General features: G+C 42.9%; 1 protein-coding gene across 4 annotated transcripts in view; it reads left to right on the top strand.

Annotated features, from left to right (window-relative positions):
• The window catches only part of LOC147111873 (spermatogenesis-associated protein 13-like), a 398,934-nt gene extending 381,117 nt beyond the window's left edge, over positions 1–17,817 (top strand). For 3 of the 4 annotated variants that reach the window (XM_085999214.1, XM_085999215.1, XM_085999217.1), the window contains 4 exons: positions 77–206; positions 1,335–1,707; positions 12,456–12,530; positions 15,786–17,817. In XM_085999214.1, the coding sequence (XP_085855340.1) occupies positions 77–206; positions 1,335–1,707; positions 12,456–12,530; positions 15,786–15,967 (760 nt within the window). In that variant the 3' untranslated portion in view covers positions 15,968–17,817. The remainder of the gene's footprint in view (positions 1–76; positions 207–1,334; positions 1,708–12,455; positions 12,531–15,785) is intronic. The other variant, XR_015079762.1, reaches the window with a different exon arrangement.
• The last annotated feature ends 479 nt before the right edge of the window (positions 17,818–18,296 follow it).

The raw sequence follows: 18,296 nt of genomic DNA, 5'->3' as shown, positions 1-18,296 counted from the left end.
TGAAATCCATAAACCTCTGCTAAAGCAACAGCTGAACAGTGACAAAGATTAACCAAATCTTATTGCCATTCCACAGTGATTACAAAAACATCAGTGCTGCATACGAGGCCATGAAGAATGTAGCACGTCTGATTAACGAACGCAAAAGACGATTAGAAAGTATAGACAAGATCGCTCAGTGGCAAGTGTCCATTGTAAACTGGGAGGTGCGTTTTGCATTTCTGACCTGTAATTAGACCTGTTTTGGTTCATCTAAATCTTTCTGGCATTTCCATTAGTTTGTTGTATTCAATTTTGTCTGAGTAAGAATGATTTATTTAGATTTATTACGGATTTCCACGTTTAACTGCGCATGTTCGGACGGCGGAAGTTGCTGTCCGATTTACTCCTTAATAACGGTGAGCGCTGATAGACTCACCATTACTTTTACTGCAAAATCCAGGTCTATGTGTTTGCTCTCCATGTTACCATAGCCTATCAATTAAGCTATTTTCTGCATATTTAAAGTAGTAGCTAATTGTGCAAACAATGGTCGGCAGGAGAATCGAGGTGCATACAGAGGGAGATTCCAGGATGAACACTGCTGTTTTCGCAAGCGAGGTTGCTGAACAACTAAGCGCTGAGAGTTGGTGTTATTTACATCAAAACCTAATAGAAGTGCATTGTCCTAGAAAAGGTGGTGGGGAAAGTATCTCTGTTATAATCTCCTTGCATAGTACGTACAGTTTCTCCGTTTCTCTTTCTGTGTTGCGCCACCCAGGGGTGTAAAAATGCAGTGCTGGAGTAAACCCTCTGACGGTTCCAGTGTCAAACCTGAAAATACATCAGCATTAGCACAGAGTTCGTGCCTTTTCATCAAGCAAAGAAATTCTATTCCCAAACCATTGCAATGTTTCTTAGTACTAAGACACTTAAACACCCTGGCTTAACACTATGATTGTAGATTTTTTAAAAATCAAGGTTGAGAAGTTAATATTGACAGACTTGGATTAACATAAATGACTTTAATGGGAATCCCTCAGTGACGGGAAGGGAATGGCAATTGTGGAAGTAACTAAAATTCAACAAATGTGAGTGGAAAAACCGGCTCTGTTAGTACATTGAAATTCTGCAGTACCTGATTTCTACCACTAGAGCGAGCCTCATTAGCTCATTGGAGGCCTCGGGTGGCCTCAACTGGTACTACAATATTAAAATAAATGCACTGAAGACTTCATTGTTTGGAAAGTATCAAACCCTGACCACCTGCTTACTCATCTTTCTGTGTTGACTGGATAACTCATTATATTGTTGGAATGGCTTTATATATCGCCATTTAACTCTATATTTTTCAGGGGCAAGATGTTTTAACTAGAAGTTCGGAATTAATCCATTCTGGAGAGTTGACCAAAATCTCATGCCAAGGAAAGAGCCAACAGAGGACACTTTTTCTGTTTGACCATCAATTGTTTTTCTGTAAAAAGGATTTGTTGAGACGAGATATGTTGTATTACAAAGGCCACATTGACATGGATGAGATAAAAGTACTAGACACAGAGGATGGTAAAGACAAGGATTTTAACATTAATGTAAAAAATGCCTTCAAACTGAGAAGTAAAGCAACAGAGGAAGTCTACCTATTTTGTGCCAAAAAGCCAGAAGACAAAAAGCGATGGCTGCAAGCATGTATAGACGAAAGAAAAAGGGTAGAAGACGACAAAGAAATGGGTAAGTTTGATTTCTGAACATTACTTCAGGATAAATAGGTGCAGCAATTGATTTCCTACACTCCCGAGTGGTTGGCCATTATTCATTGAAGAATCTTGACAGTGAGTGTCGACAGGCTATTCACCTGCAGGGGTGTAGGAGGAGGCATCTCAACCAAGCAGAATTCAGACCTCAGACAACATACACAAACTTTCAGCAGGGGGTTTAACCCTTCTTCTCTTCCCCAACCAAGGGATTTCAAGGTCCAATTGTTGCATCCCTTTTGAGTTGAGCTAATTTATCACACATTGGGGTGGGAATCTGGGCCCATCTGCCTATGTTGCTTAGCTACTCACTGGTTAAATTTGTTGAGTCTTTGTGGAAGTGCTATGGATCACTGCGGTAACATTACATTTTTGTTTTCATCGCCAATGTAGAATGTAGTAATGCGGAAGCTGCAAATGTCATGTATTTAATGGGTTGAATCTTCTATTTTTTTTCCCCTAAATTGCTCCCCATCTTTTCTGAATGCACAAACCGTTGCTGGGTTATGATTCCATAAGGCCTGGCAGGTCTTCAGCACTTTGCTCAAGTGGCTGTTCTTGTGTTATATTACAGTGAATTGAAATTGCTTCCATTGCTTTTGAAAATCCATTTGTAATCAGAGCTGACCCTCAGAGTTAGCTTGGCTGAATGGTAGGCTCCTAGCCTCTGAGTCAGTAGGTTCTAGATTCAAGCATCACTCCATGACTTGAGCTCATAATTTAGGCTGATACTTCAGTGCAGTACAGAGGATGTGCTGCATTGTCAGAAGCTTGTCTTTCAGAAGGAGATGTTAAACCAAAGCCTTGTCCGCCTGTTTAGGTGGACATAACAGATCCCATGGCATTTATTTTTGAAGTAGAAGAGCAGGGAATTCTCCTGACATCCTCGCCAATATTCATCCCTCAACCAATACCACCAAAAAACAATTAAGGTGGGGGTGGCGTAAAAGCCATTTCTGATTGCATTCCAGGCTGATGGTACTGTCGACCTAGCAACTTTGTCTATGTTGGATAAAACATACCTTTTAATACATAGTTTAAAATAAAGAATTATACATGTCTGTGTGTACCATTCATAGTCACCTTAATTATTTTAATATTGTAATATTTTGTACTATAACAAGTGATGTAGCTCAAAATCTTTATGTTTGCAATATGTGAAATTATACAAATGAACCCCCCATTGTAGTTATAAACACAAGGAAAAATGCTCAATAAAATAGAATGTACAGCTTTACTGACGACATTGAGTAAATATGCTGCTAGATGTGGACCTGAGTCATCTTTGATCCCCAGTATTTGCAGAGCTAGATGATTTTAGAAATGTGCAGCAATTGATGGAAGAAAAATTAGGGAAAGGAAATAAAGCCTTTCTTTTATTCATTCATGAGATGCGGTCATCGCTGGCAAGGCCAGCATTTATTGCCCATCCCTAATTGCCCTTGAGAAGATGCCCTTGTTAAGATTTTAAAGGGAATAGAGGAAAAGAAGAACCTTTTCATGCAGGTGTACACGTTGTTAAAACAGGCACCACAATTAGATAAAGCCATAACAAGGTAAACAGAATTTTTTTTTGCTTGTATTGAAATACTTAGAATGTAAAATCAAAGAGGTAATGTTGAACTTATACAAAACCTTAGGTTGTAGCTGAGGTATAATAGGAATGATATAAAAGCAGTGGAAAAGATGCAGCATAGATTTAATATGATGTGGCCAGGGTTACAGTTACAGCTAGTGTTTTTTCACTAGAGCTGAGAAGATTAATGGGTGACCGATTGAGATCTTCAAAATTATTGAAGGTTATGATCATTACCAGTCAATGAAGAGGTAGAAACAAGATGGTAAAAAATTAAGATAATCACAAAAAGAATAAAAGTGGCAATTAGAATATTTGTTTTAAACACAGAGGGTGGTTAAAATGTAGACTTCTTTGCCGCAAACCATTGTTGAAGTAGTGCTAATAAATTATTTTTAAAAGGGAATTAGATAGTTTCTTGAAAAAGAGGAATATTAAAGAGGACTAGTTGATATCCAGTGGCATTGCACATGGGGTATCAAGACCAATTGTTGTATTCAGGTAAAGCACAATTAGGGATGGAGTATAATTGAATCAAGGCACGCAGACAATATTCTGTAACCATTTTAAAGTCATTTTGTCCTTTTATTTTTATATAATACATTGATTTTATTATTATTTAGAGTCAATTTGCAAACCACAGCAATTTTGGAAGCAGTGAGTAAAAGAAAGAAACAGTTTGCATTTATAGAACGCCTTTTAGATCCTCTGGACTTTACAGGCAATGATTACTTTTGACGCTTAGACTGCAATTTTGCTGACCTGTGGGTCCTGACCCCGCTGCTGACTCCAGCCTGCTCTGAAATGAATTTCCCTTGATTGGGCTTGTTAAGCCCACCCAGCGCGTTTCCCAGCCAATTAGAGGAAGGGAGTCTGGTGACGTCATTTGATGATGCGTCATCAGCCAGTTTCCTTAAAGGGACCATGTCCAAATTTATTTTGACATTTGTGCTGTCAGTCTTCTACAGCATTGAGGTGCTGCAAACGCTGGCAATGACTGCACAAAGGCACAGGGCTTCTCCCATGACTCCCTCCATATACTTATGGAGGGAGTCACAGCACACAGGGCTGTCCTCTTCCCTTCCCATGGATGGAAGAGACCTCCCCAGGAAATTAACACAGCCTGGTCGCACATTGCAGAGGAGGGCACAAGCAGGAATGTGGTCAGGAGGACCTGGGTGCAGGGCCGCAAACGTTTCAATGATCTCAGTAGATCATGAAACGTTAGTACAAAGCCACACTCAACCTCATCCTGCTGCCCCTTCCCTACCAACTTACCTTGCACCTCCACCCACCCCTCTCTATCAACATTATCACATCCCCATCTCACTAGCCACCCCTCACACACATCTTCATCCTAGTCCAATCATACTAACTAACAACACACAAGGGTAGGCACTTGGGTGTTTTAAGCAATGTTTATGTAAAGTTTCTGTTAATGTGCTGTCAAACATTGAAACCTTTATTTTCAAAACTTTGCGTTATTGGACAGATTTGTGTGCACCTTTTGGAAATGGCTTAGTGAGTTGCAGGGAATGGTGAGACATACTCCCCCGCAATAGTCATGAGTGTGAAAGGAATGGCTTGGGCATTGTAGGGATGCATTATGGTGTTGGTGTGGGGTGGTGCCAACCTGGCGCATCATGTGGCATCTAGGGTGTACAGCGTCAAGTGAAGTAAATCTGGCCATGGTGAGGTCACCCCTGACCTCCCAGGCAGCAATGTGGTCGGGTGCTGATGCCCTCTGTCCTGTGCAGCATCAGTTGATTGCGGAGAAGGTTGGTGTTGTTGATGCTGCTGGTGTTGGGGCTGATCGTGGTGGGATTCAGAGGACCAAGATGAGAGAGTATAAAGGGCACCCATGCTGATGGAATAGATGTGGTGTGGAGATGCCGGTGTTGGACTGGGGTGGACAAATGTAAGAAATCACACAACACCAGGTTATAGTCCAACAGCTTTATTTGAAATCACAAGCTTTCGGAGCGCTGCTCCTTCGTCAGGTGACGAAGGAGCAGCGCTCCGAAAGCTTGTGATTTCAAATAAAGCTGTTGGACTATAACCTGGTGTTGTGTGATTTCTTACATTTGATGGAATAGATGGCTTGTGAAGTAGAGATGACAGAAGTGATCTGTCAATGGTGAGAGAGGTAATGAGGTGAGACTGGATGGAGACTTGTGTAAAGACTTGTAGCATGGTGAATCTGTTGTGGAAATGCAGTGAGGAACAGCTTGTGGCTGAGGGAAGATAGCTCTAAGGTGGGAGCTTTTACTTTACATTTGAAGCTGTCAACTCAACATCTGATTCAATGGCCACTGAACCCCTGCCTCAGCTTGACAGATATGGTCCACGACCAGCTTGGACCCTGTGGGTGAGCTGTCAATGCAAAAGGTAAGCTGAAAATCATTCTTAAGTGGCTCTAAACAAGCCACTAATTACCTGAATTGGGTCGCCCACCGCTGCCTGTCGGGCCTGCTCAGCGCTGACAGACTTGACATCGGGAAAGGCGCGTGGGAGCGGGTTCCCGACCCGCTGTCAAAAATATCAAATTTCCCACCCAACCCGCCACCAATCCCACCTGCTGACCCTCCAGAAAATTCCGACCAGTTACTGTTGCTCTGTAGACAAATACCTACAGCTGATTTATGCAGAGCAAGTTCTTACAAACAGCAAAGAAATGATTGACCAGTTAATGAAGTTTTTGGTGGTTTTGGTTGAGGGATGCATGTTGGCCTGGACACTGAGAGAATGCCCCTATTCTTGTTCGAATAATGCCATGGGATCTTTTACGTTAACCTGAGAGGGCAGACAGGACCTTGGTTTATGGTCTCATCTGAAAGACAACAATGTAGTACTTCCTCTGACAATCCAGTACTTCCTCAGTGCTACACTGACATGTCGGCCTAAAACTTTTACTCAAGTCCTGGAGTGGGGCTTCAACCAACCATCTTCTGGATAAGAGGCAAGACTAAGCCAGGCTGACACTTAAAGTAGAGTTGGTTGGGCAAATGTTTTTTGCTCAGACTGGAGGAAGGTTGGAAGTGGTGTACCTGTGGTCAGTGTGGACTCTACTTCAGGTCTAGCTATAAATGGATGAGCTGGACTTTGGTATAGGGAACACAATCTTGACACGTACTAATTATACAAAAGTAGAAGGTTTGGCAAACAGTGAAAGAGGACTCTCAGCTGTGGGGCAGGAAGTGCTTCTATCACCTTGTGTTGATCTTGCATGCAGTATTGTAATGACGGCCATTGAAGAAACTGTTCCCGATACTCCCTCTCTCACGACTAAAGGAGAAAGACTAAAGGAGCACGGTGGCATAGTGGTTAGCACTGTTGCCTCACAGCGCCAGAGACCCGGGTTCGAATCCGGCCTCGGGCGACTGTCTGTGTGGAGTTTGCACATTCTCCCCGTGTTTGCGTGGGTTTTCTCCGGGTGCTCCGGTTTCCTCCCACAGTCCAAAGATGTGCGGGTTAGGTTGATTGGCTATGATAAATTGACCCTTAGTGTTAGGGGGATTAAATACGTGGGGTTACAAGGATAGGGTGGGATATGTGTTGGTGTAGGGGTTACGGGGATCGGGTGGGATATGTGTCGGTGCAGGCTTGATGGGCCGAAATGGCCTCTATCTGCACTGTGGGGTTTCTGTGATTCTGTGAAATCGTAGTAGTGAAGGAATCCAATGATAAACTGAAAATTTAATTAACTGGGTAGTGTTAAGTCTGTGTGTTATATTGCGAATCACTACACAGACCACAAGAGTAAACTTAAACAGGACTTTACTGGTTGACGGTCAGGGCGGAACTGCCCAATAAATCATTACACAGCACTTATATACCGGTGTGGTCACCACCGGTATTACAGTATACAGCAGCCAAGATAAAGTAGTGCAACTCTTAAAATAGTTCTCTTAAAGGTGGAACGGTTACATACAATAGTTCTCTTAAAGGTGGAACGGGTACATACAATAGTTCTCTTAAAGGTGGAACGGTTACATACACTACAATCCTCCCTTTTTAGCTTACAATATATATATTCCCCATTAAACATAACATCATAACATAGATACACAACTTCATGTAAACAGTTCACAGATTCAGTCTCTGCGGAAAACAATTCACAGATTCAGTCTCTGCGGAAAACAGTTCACAGATTCAGTCTCTGCGGTGGCGCCTCCTGCGCTTCCTGATTCGGTCCGGATAACGCCTCGGTGGTGTAGTAGTTTTCGATGGTGTAGTAGGTTCTTGTTGCTGGGGTGACTCATCTAATAGTCCTTCACTGGACTTAACAGCTTGAACTTCCGTAGCTTCAGAACCAGCTTGAACTTCCGTAACTTCAGAACCAGCATTGCTGACTTCTAAAAGCTCAAGTACCTTGGGAAGTTTTTCTACTTCCAAACTGATTTGACTCAGTTCAGAGGGAACACATGCGTGACCTGGTAGAGGTGATAATGGTTCAGATGGGTCATCATCTTCTGTTTCGTCTTTTCCTTTTCTGCTTCTTGGAGACTCTCTGGGCTCCACTCCCAGCTGCATGCACAGTTCCTCCTCCTCTTCCTCCTGTTGCCGTAGTAGCGCCACCATCTCCCGGTGTTTCTTAGACTTTTCGTGATTCTTCATGGTTTTTGCACTTTGGAAGATTTCCCCACAAGCTGGGCAGAACCGGTTGTGGTAATATTCGGTGTCATCCTGAGCTAGGCCAGCGAGAGGGTCTTCTATTTCCTCCATGCCCAGCTGGACGTTAGCCAGCTTTTGTTCCAAATCCAGACATCTCTCCTGAAGAGACTTCTTCATGTGTTCAGCTTCATCCAGCTTTTTCTGGGCTTCCTGCAAGTCTTTTACTAATGACCTCATTTGTGATTTCAATACTTCAACTTCATTCGGAGATTGATTGATCGGACTATTCAATCCCCCTACTGGAGCAGCTGTTTCAGCATTCTGTTCTACATTGACGTGAGTCAGCGTACTCTTGGCATCCAAGGGCTGCTCTGCTGCAATCTTCTCAGTCTGTGTTGCAACCTCAGCTATTTCAATAACTTTTGAGAGCTCCGAACCCCTTTCCTTTGAAGATTGAAGCTCGTGTTCAAGTTTTTCCCATTTCAGAGTCTTGTCCCTCAGCATATGAAGAAGTTGGCTGACCGTCAACTCTTCTGACATCAGACGTTTCCCAGTATCGTCGTCATGTGTTTTTGACGTATAGGCTGCAGGGCTGTTTGTAACCTTGCACTGGGGCTCCTTTGCTGCTTTTAATTCGCCATCATCCGCAGCCTCCACCATTCGAATTTCAACAAATGAATCGTCCGGTGATGCTGCACCCAACTTCAGTAGGAGCTCGGAATTCATGGCAACCAAATCAGCCTTTTCTGCCTGCAACCTGCTAACAAGCGCCTTCAGTTGCTGAACATCTTGCTCCACCAGATTAGAGCACGCACCTTCAGAAACCGAATCAGCTTTGATTCGTTTGGCCTCCTTGCGCAGACGGTTTGTGTGTTCCTGCTCCATTTTCTCCATCAGCTGCTTCTGCTGTCTTTCCAGATTCTCCCACTCTGCGTCAAAGAACTTTTTCGTTGCATTCATCTCTTGCTCAAAACGGCGAATCATTTGTTCTAATTGCTGTTGTAGTTTGAAATGGAGTTGAGTTCAAGCCCGGTGTTCCTCAGAAATGTGCATGTCTGTAGACTGGACAGACTCAGAATTCTCTGTCAAACTATGTTGTTGTTGTTCAGTGGAATTCTGTTCTGATACTTTGTTCTCCTCTGAAGCATAAGCATTTATGCACTCCTTCGTTTTTCCATCATTAGTCTGCAAGACAATTTTAGAGTTGTCTTTTGCACATGGGCTGGTCTTACCATCATCAGTTCCAGAGTCTGAGCTGATTGTCTTCACCGAGTTCTCACTCTTTATTGCTTTTAGGGAGTGCCAGTCCATATTTATTTTCCTGATCCACTCCCGTCCCAGAAGTGGTGGACCTCCCTCAGGTAGTACATATAAGTCCATTCCTTGGTGTTCTTTGCCCTTGTGTCTCACCTTGACTTTTATCTTTCCGATGGGGTATACTCTTTGCCCCGTGTATGTCTGCAATACAATCTTGGTATCTCTCAAGGGTATATGTGAGAATAGCCGCTTGTAGTCCCTTCGGTTTATGACTGTTAGGGCTGATCCTGTGTCCAATTCCATTTTCACTTGGACTCCGGCTATCTTGAGCGTGACCCAGATAGTTTGTAGGTCAGCTTCCTTACTCACATTGTGAATTCTCAGACTACCCAGTTCCTGGCTGTTGGAGTCTGAATCCGAATTCTGTTCATCCGAACTCTTCTCAGCCACCTTATGTACCTTTCTGCACTTTTCCTGCGGTGACTTTTTGTTGCTGGTCTTCTTACCTGACCGGCATACGTTAGCTATGTGACCAAGCTTGCCACATTTTCTACATTCCTGGTTTTTAAACCAGCATTGGTTCTGATCGTGTGTTGTCTTTCCACAACGATAACATTTCGTTGTACCCAAAGCCATTTGATCTACGCCGAGTACCGCTGCCTTCAGCTGCATTTCTGCCGTGCCTCTCACTGCGGCTTCGTGCGATGCTGCAATAGAGACAGCCTTATCAAGTGTAAGATCATTCTCTTCGAGCAGTCGCTTTTGTGTTCCTTCCTTTGACAACCCACACACGAACTTGTCTCTCAGTGCCTCTGTCAGATTTTCCCCAAACGGACAGTATTTCGCTAGCCTACGCAGTTCAACCAAGTACTCCGCGTTGCTTTCCTCTTTCAGTTGCGTTCTCGCATAAAATTTAAATCGTTCCGCTAACATCAGCGGTGTGGGGTTCAAATGATCCTTCAGGACAGCAACAATATTAGTGAAAGTCTGATCCGCCGGTTTAGCTGGTGATAGAAGATGCTTCAATAGCCCGTATGTCTTCGCACCCATTGAGTTTAGTAAGGTTAGTGCTTTATCGTCATTTGATATTTTATTTGCCTTACAATATATCTCTATGCGTTCTACATACGTGGCCCAATCTTCCACATCGGGATCGAAAACGTTGATGTTACCACGCTTAGGCATCTTCGCAATCTTTTTGAGAAACAACAATGAAATTTTTCTTTAACTTTTTTTTTTCAAAAATGGCGGTTTCCCGCGCTTATCTTCTTCCCCGCCTCCGAGAATGGCGGTTTCCCGCGCTTGTCTTCTTCCCCGCCTAAATGGCGGCTTCCCGTGTTTCTTCCTCTGGCGGAAGGGGTAAAGCTTTGCCCTCGGGCGACGACCGCTGGCTTTCGAGGTTCGCAGCCTGCGCGCCGGCTTCAGTTTATTCTGAAAGCGCGAGAACAGCTGATTGAGTTCCTTGTTCCCTTTCCCGACAGGGGCAACCGGGCGCTGGGGACAACCAGTTGGCGGCGGACAGTTCCAGCTCTAGGTCCTTTGCGGAAAGCTGCTGTAAGCCGCTGGGCGGAAATCTCGCTCGGTCTCCCCCGCTCGGTCCCGTTCTCCCTCGCTCGCACGGTCTCGCTCGCTCGGTCTCTTCTCTCTCCCGCTCGCTCGGTCTCTTCTCTCTCCCGCTCGCTCGGTCTCGCTCGCTCGCTCGGGCTCTGTCTCTCCCTCAGCGGTTTTCAAGCGTGCCTCCCAGCCCCTCTTACAGTCCGGTCCTTTCCCCCCCCGGCTGCGGCTGAGTTCTCCGCGGTTTTTATTTTTTTATTTTCTCCCGCGCCTTACGATCCCGGTCGCTGCGCCTCGCGGCCTCGGTAGCTGCCCGGCCTTTTTCACCAGTCGCGGTCGAGCTGTCTCTCGACGCTGTTGCGTCTTCCAGCCCGCTTGTAGCCCGGTCTCTCACACCGGCTGCGTTCCCTTCACCGCGGCTTCCGTGCCCTACGCTGCCCCAGTCTCAGCGCCTCTGGCCCCGACTTCTGTCCGGCTCCTTTCCCCGGCCGTGGTCGAGTTCTCCGCCCTTATATCCTCCGTTTTTTTTTCTCCCCTACTCACAGTCAACGTGGCCGACTTGCTTCTCGTCGCTGATCGGCGCACCCACCACCGTGATAGAAGGGACGATCACTGCCTGTTGCTGATGGAAGGCTACGTGTCAGAATTCTTCCTCCTTCCTTTGCTCTGCAGACTCGAGTCTTCTCTCAGCAGAATGACGAGGGTGGATGCCTCTTCTCGACGCCCGTTAAACTGCCTTGGATGTATCTCTGTCGCAGGGTAAGATCGAACTCGTCGCCATTGTTAAGTCTGTGTGTTATATTGCGAATCACTACACAGACCACAAGAGTAAACTTAAACAGGACTTTACTGGTTGACGGTCAGGGCGGAACTGCCCAATAAATCATTACACAGCACTTATATACCGGTGTGGTCACCACCGGTATTACAGTATACAGCAGCCAAGATAAAGTAGTGCAACTCTTAAAATAGTTCTCTTAAAGGTGGAACGGTTACATACAATAGTTCTCTTAAAGGTGGAACGGGTACATACACTACAGGTAGGGCATTATTAGGAACATCTTTAAAGTGTAAATCACCATAATACAGCATGATGTGTGGCACAGTGATAGGACCATATAGTCAAGTCTCTACTACTTTACACAGAGTGCCTGACCTTATCCATGCTTGCTGGGAACAGGATTGAATGCAGGAAAAGTGCTTCCCTACTGGGGGAGTTGGAAGGAAAGTGACATTGGGTAGCAATCATCATCGCTTTGGAGCCAATTTCATGCATTGACTGAAACTGGAAATTCACTGCCTTGACTGAGGAAGATCCATGCTGAACAAGAACAGGAAGAAAATTGCATTCAAGAGATTCTCGCTCCAGAATCTACAAATGATTTGCTTTTCTCCTCTGCAGTATCATACAAATACATATTTTTGGTTCAAGTAGATTTACGTAACGAGTGGTTAGGATTTGGAGTGCACTGTCTGATAGGGTGGTGGATACAGATTCAGTAGTAGCTTTCAAAAGGGAATTGGATAAACACTTAAAGGAGAAAAAATTGCAAAGATATGGGTAAAGAGCGGGGAGTGGGGCTAACTGGATTGCTCTTCGAAAGAACCGGCAGAGACTCGATGGGCCAAATGGCCTCCTTATGTGCTGTGTACTATTCTATGCAGTGTGTTTATAAGGGTTACATATTAACAATTAACTTTCTTTTGCATTAATCTTTTTTCAGGATTTGAAATAGCAGAAAACCAGAAGAAACAAGCTATGTTAAATGCCAAAAAATCCAGGCATGGGAAGATGAAGGGTAAGTAGGGAGACTTGGATATTTTGAGACCTCATTAAGGTTTAGAAGCTGTGGTTGTGTAATGTAAAATATTAAGACAAAAAAATATAATAATGCATAATGAGTATCTCGACTAGTTTTGATCGCCTAAGCATGTCAGAGGAATTTTCCAGTTTTTTTATCCCCCTCACTGGGTTTTTATCTGGTTTTTCATTTCTCCGAAGAGATTACATGGTGGGTGAGGCCTGTACGTATTGTGATGCTTAACATCACAGTTGTGTGGGACAGGCTGAATGGACCAGTAGCTTCTTTCCTGTCTGTCGTTTTCATATATTCACAGCATATAAGAACATAACAAATAAGAGCAGGAGTAGGCCATACGGCCCCTTAAGCCAACTCCGCCATTCAATAAGATCATGGCTGATCATCGACCTCAACTCCACTTTCCCGCCCGATCTCTCTCTTCCTTGATTCTCCTGGAGTCCAAAAATCTATCTATCTCAGCCTTGAATATACTCAAAGGCTCAGCATTCACAGCCCTCTGGGGCAGAGAATTCCAAAGATTCACAACCTTCAGAGTGAAGAAATTCTTCCTCATCTCAGTCTTAAATGGCCTACCCCTTATCCTGAGACTATGCCCCCTAGTTCTAGACACTCCAGCCAGGGGAAACAACCTGTCAGCATCTACCCTGTCAATCCCCTTCAGAATCTTGAATGTTTCGATGAGATCACCTCTCGTTTTTCTAAACTCCAGACAGTATAGGCCCATTCTACACAATCTCTCATCATAGGACAGCCCTCCCATCCCAGGAATCAATCTAGTGAACCTTCGTTGCACCGCCTCCAAGGTAAGTATATCCTTCCTCAGATAAGGAGACCAAAACTGTGCACAGTACTCCAGCTGTGGTCTCACCAAGGCCCTGTACAATTGTAGCAAGACTTCCTTACTCTTATACTCCAACCCCCTTGCAATAAAGGCCAACATGCCATTTGCCTTCCTTATTGCTTGCCCTACGTGCTAGCTTTCAGTGTTTCTTGCACGAGGGCACCCAAATCTTTCTGAACACCAACATTTGAAAGTTTCTCACCATTTAAAAAATATTCTGTTTTTCTATTCTTCCTACCAAAGTGAATAACCTCACATTTCCCTACATTATGCTCCATCTGCCACCTTACTGCCCACTCACTTAGTCTATCTATATTCCTTTGCAGACTCTGTGTTCTCCTCACAGCTTACTGTCCCACCTAGCTTTGTATCATCAGCAAACTTGGATACATTACACTCAGTCCCTTCATCTAGGTCATTAATATAGATTGTAAATAGCTGAGGCCCCAACACTGATTCTTGTGGCACCCCACTAGTTACAGCCTGCCAACCTGAAAAAGATCCGTTTATCCCTACTCTCTGTTTTCTGTCCGTTAACCAATCCTCTATCCATGCTACTATATTACCCCCAACCCCATGAGCCCTAATCTTGTGTAATAACCGTTTATGCAGCACCTTATCGAATGCCTTTTGGAAATCCAGATATACTGCATCCATTGGTTCCCCTTTATCTACCCTGCTATGATTTGGCAAACTGCAGCTTATCCATAGCAACAAAAATGTTTTTAATTTTCTACTTCGTAACATGTTCAGATAAATGTGATAATACACAGTATGTTATATTTCTAAAGAAAGTACTAGTTTTATGTAGCTTGAGTTAAAATTTAATAATACCCTAGCAAGTAACTTTTGTTAACATCTTAAGGTAAGGAGCATCTTTTTTTTATTCGCTTATGGGATGTGGGCGTCGCTGGCAAGGTCAGCATTTATTACCCATCCCTAATTGTCCTTGAGAAGGTGGTGGTGAGTCACCTTCTTGAACCGCTGCAGTCCGTGTGGTGAAGGTACTCCCACAGTGCTGTTAGGTAGGGAGTTCTAGGATTTTGACCCAGCGACGATGAAGGATCGGCAATATACTTCTAAGTCAGGATGGTGTGAGACTTGGAGGGGAACTTGGAGGTGGTGGTGTTCCCATGCGCCTGCTGCCCTTGTCCTTCTAGGCGGAAGAGATCGCGGGTTTGGGAGGTGCTGCCAAAGAAGCCTTGGCGAGTTGCTGCAGTGCATCTTGTAGATGGTGCACACTGCAGCCAAGGTGCGCCGGTGGTAGAGGGAGTGAATGTTTAAGGTGGTGGATGGGGTGCCAGTCAAACGGGCTGCTTTGTCCTGGATGGTGTCGAGCTTCTTGAGTGATGTTGGAGCTGCACTCATCCAGGCAAGTGGAGAGTATTCCATCACACTCCTTACTTGTGCCTTGTAGATGGTGGAAAGGCTTTGGGGAGTCGGGAGGTGAGACACTCACCGCAGAATACCTAGCCTCGGACCTGCTCTTGTTGCCACAGCATTTATGTGACTGGTCCAGTTAAGTTTCTGGTCAATGGTGACCCCCAGGATGTTGATGGTGGGGGATTCGACGATGGTAATGCTGTTGAATGTCAAGGGAGGTGGTTAGACTCTCACTTGTTGGAGCTGAATGTGACCTGAAACCCTGTATATTTTTAGGGGGGAAGAATGGTTACGGCCAGTACTTTGCAGTAACTGAATAAATCAAATTCCCTTTTTATTACATAGGATTCCAGGATGTTCCCATGAAAATGAAAACCATCGTGACATCATGAGATCACTTTTGGTTCTGCAAAGTCACCAGTGTCTTTTTAATAGATGTAATAATATGTTGGAATGTATATTTGTGGTATGAATAGAATATATAATATGGATCCATGAGATATTGAGCTAATTCTACTCCAGGAAGATGTTATGGCAACTTATATCTTTGTCACTTGCTCACTGCATGTCCTCTATGTATTCAGCAGGCTGAATTAGAAAATCAAAATCTTTGAGCAAAGTAAAGCTGAAGTTTTGGGCTAATGCTTTGGACATTCTTTTGGCAGTTCAGAATTCTGCTTCACTTTGGTTGGGCTGGGGTAGGAAGACAGAGGAAATCCTATTCTCTCTGACATGATCTAGAATAGTTTTGGCAATGGTGGTCACTGAACAAAGTGCAGCTCTGTTCACAACACTATTCTAGTTGAAATAAATGACCTTGATGCAGAAGTAAGGTGACAAAAAGCACATTAACACAGAGGGTACCTGAATGAGAGTTAATTGTCAGTGTATGCATGAGTGCAATTATAGTAACTACATATTTGTCTTGATGCTCATTAGATGATGAGTCTGACTGTAAATGGTTAATTTATAGCAATATATGATTCTCTGTATTTTTACTGTTGTAGGGGTGAATTATAGTGGATTTTCTGTTCCTCCTCCACATCAGTCTCTTCATCCAATCCACCAACGACACATCACTGTGCCGACCAGCATTCCTCAGCAACAAGTTTTTGCATTGGCTGAACCCAAACGCAAACCATCTCCCTTTTGGCACAGCTTTACCAAGTTGACCCCCTTTAAGAAATGAAAAGACATATGGTTACCATAAGGAAATAAAGCTAAACCAATCACTGCAGAGATCAAGAATTCTGGGAAAACTTCCAGCTCTGAGAGGAGTTGAACAATAAAGAGACATCAGTTATGAAATTTACATTGTGCTTCGACTCCCCATATAGCTCAATCGAGGCCTTTCTGACAACTAAATCAGCCAGGCAATGAAGATGATTAGAACAGAGATGCAAGCAGTTTCAAAATGTACTCTGGTTAATTCATAAGGTATTTTAACAGGTTATTTTACAAATGAGTACATTATTTCCAATAAATATGAAAGACACTGTTATTAAACAGTTGCCAGTATTTTATCAAGTTGGGTCTCTTCATTCCTTTCTGTACATTTGTATAAGATATTTTAGTTAACCATCTACCACATTGTTTGCCTTGATATTTTATGGAACCGTGACAGAAATAAAATTTGCCATATACCCAATTGAGACAAATCACAAGCCTAGTTCTGTTGCAAAGTTGTTCAAAGAAGCACACTATTACAATGTGAGATGATATTGGTTGGTACATAGTCATTTTACGCAAGCAAATGTTTTGAAATCTAAAATGCAAAAAGCACATTGCACATTTTGTGGTTAGAATTATAAGGTGATCCATATTAATATGAAAAGATAGAAATATAAGCAAAATGTTTTTATATAATAGTGTGTCTGATATGTACTTTAAATGCAGATAACTGCAGATGAATTTGTTCATAGAAACAGAAACACCATCACCTTATGTTCAAGAGGGAAATCAAACTTTTTGTTTCTGTCTGATCAGTATTTTAACCTTTCAAGGCCTTAAAGTTCCTTGTTTACTTGCATTAGAATAGCACAATAGGACTTTTCTCTCTCTGCATGTGGCAGTAAGTCAACGGTATCAATGGAGACTAAATTTAATTCTCACCATTCCAAATGAAGACTACCAAAACAAACATACAGGACTCTGCTTTTTTTTTTTATTTTGCGGATTATGGCATGAACTGTTAGCACCAAAACCAAACTACTGTGTCACCAATTCTATCCAGAATGTGTCTTAGTGAATACAATAATCAGCTATGGAATTGTTTCATGCTGCAGGAATGGCACACAGCCCTAGATTAGCATGAAGTCTTGAGCTATGGCTAATTTATCAGAATTGTGTGATTTTTGCATCTGTTTTATAAAGTCTTGCCTTTAAAATGTACTGTAAAAATAGCAGCACTCTGTTTTGTCGCTGTTGGCAAATTTGTTGTATGAAGGGTGTCTTAAATATCTAATGGCATTTAAAAATTTGTATTTATAACCAAAACATTTTGGAAACAAATACCTTTAAGTTAAAAAGGAAACCAGTTGTTGGGGAAATGTTGTTACTGGCAAACTGCAGTGCAGATTTTGTGAACCAAAGGAAATTAGCCGTAGTAACTACTTATTATTGAATATTGCATTACTCCCCCTGTCATTTTACAGGTTTTTAAAATATCCAGTCAATGGATACTTCCAAATTATCTGTAATATACAAATTGTTCTGTTTCTAGTGAGAGTTTATGTATCTGATTTTTGTCGAGACTGGTTTTCCTTTTATGACATTTAGCGCATCGCATAATAGTGATGTCTGGTATGTACTGTTACATTTCTGTGCAGTCTTATGGGCAGATGACCGCTTCAGAACCATATAATTGGCTGCTGTATAATAATATTTCATAAATGTACATAATTAATGTAACTGTATTTTTTGTAGATTAGTTTTTATTATGTTGCAGTAAGTGATTTATCTGCAGTTAATGTAATAAAACAATTGCTTAAAAAGTCATTTATTTTGGTGAAATAAATATGATTTTCTTATTCCAAACAATGCTTGATTATTCTTACTTAATTAACATAATAATGCAAAAAAAGGCTGCTTCTTGAGTCTGACAATGTTCAAACAGTATGTCTGCCTGCATTACACAGAACAGATGAGTCCACAGCTACTTAAATTGTACCATGACATATTGTAGGATCTTCATTTCCTCCCTTATTCTTTCCTTCTCTCCTGAAGGCCTGTCTCTTGCTGGAATGTGGTTTCGTAGACACCAGCACCTCTTCAATATCTATCGCAAGTGGCCGTTTTTGTATGAATCTAGATTGAGTGTTAGCAGGCTATTTGACACTGGAGGTTTGCGTACCAGTCCAATCCGATGCTTACCAGATGTCCCACTGGGCTATTCATCTTAAAAAATGCTATTTGTCTGTCTGGTTCTACCTGAATTTGGGATTGCTTAGTCATAGTTCCAGTCTTGGTGGGATATATGCTGTTTCACCACATAGAATGGAGGGAAGAAGTGCACACAA

This window comes from Somniosus microcephalus, chromosome 10 (genome assembly GCF_052327205.1).
Source record: "Somniosus microcephalus isolate GS21.2 chromosome 10, FLI_Smic_1.0, whole genome shotgun sequence".
NCBI lineage: Eukaryota > Metazoa > Chordata > Chondrichthyes > Squaliformes > Somniosidae > Somniosus > Somniosus microcephalus.
Note: the sequence above shows the minus strand (reverse complement) of the source record. Positions and strands in the feature narration are given on the sequence as shown.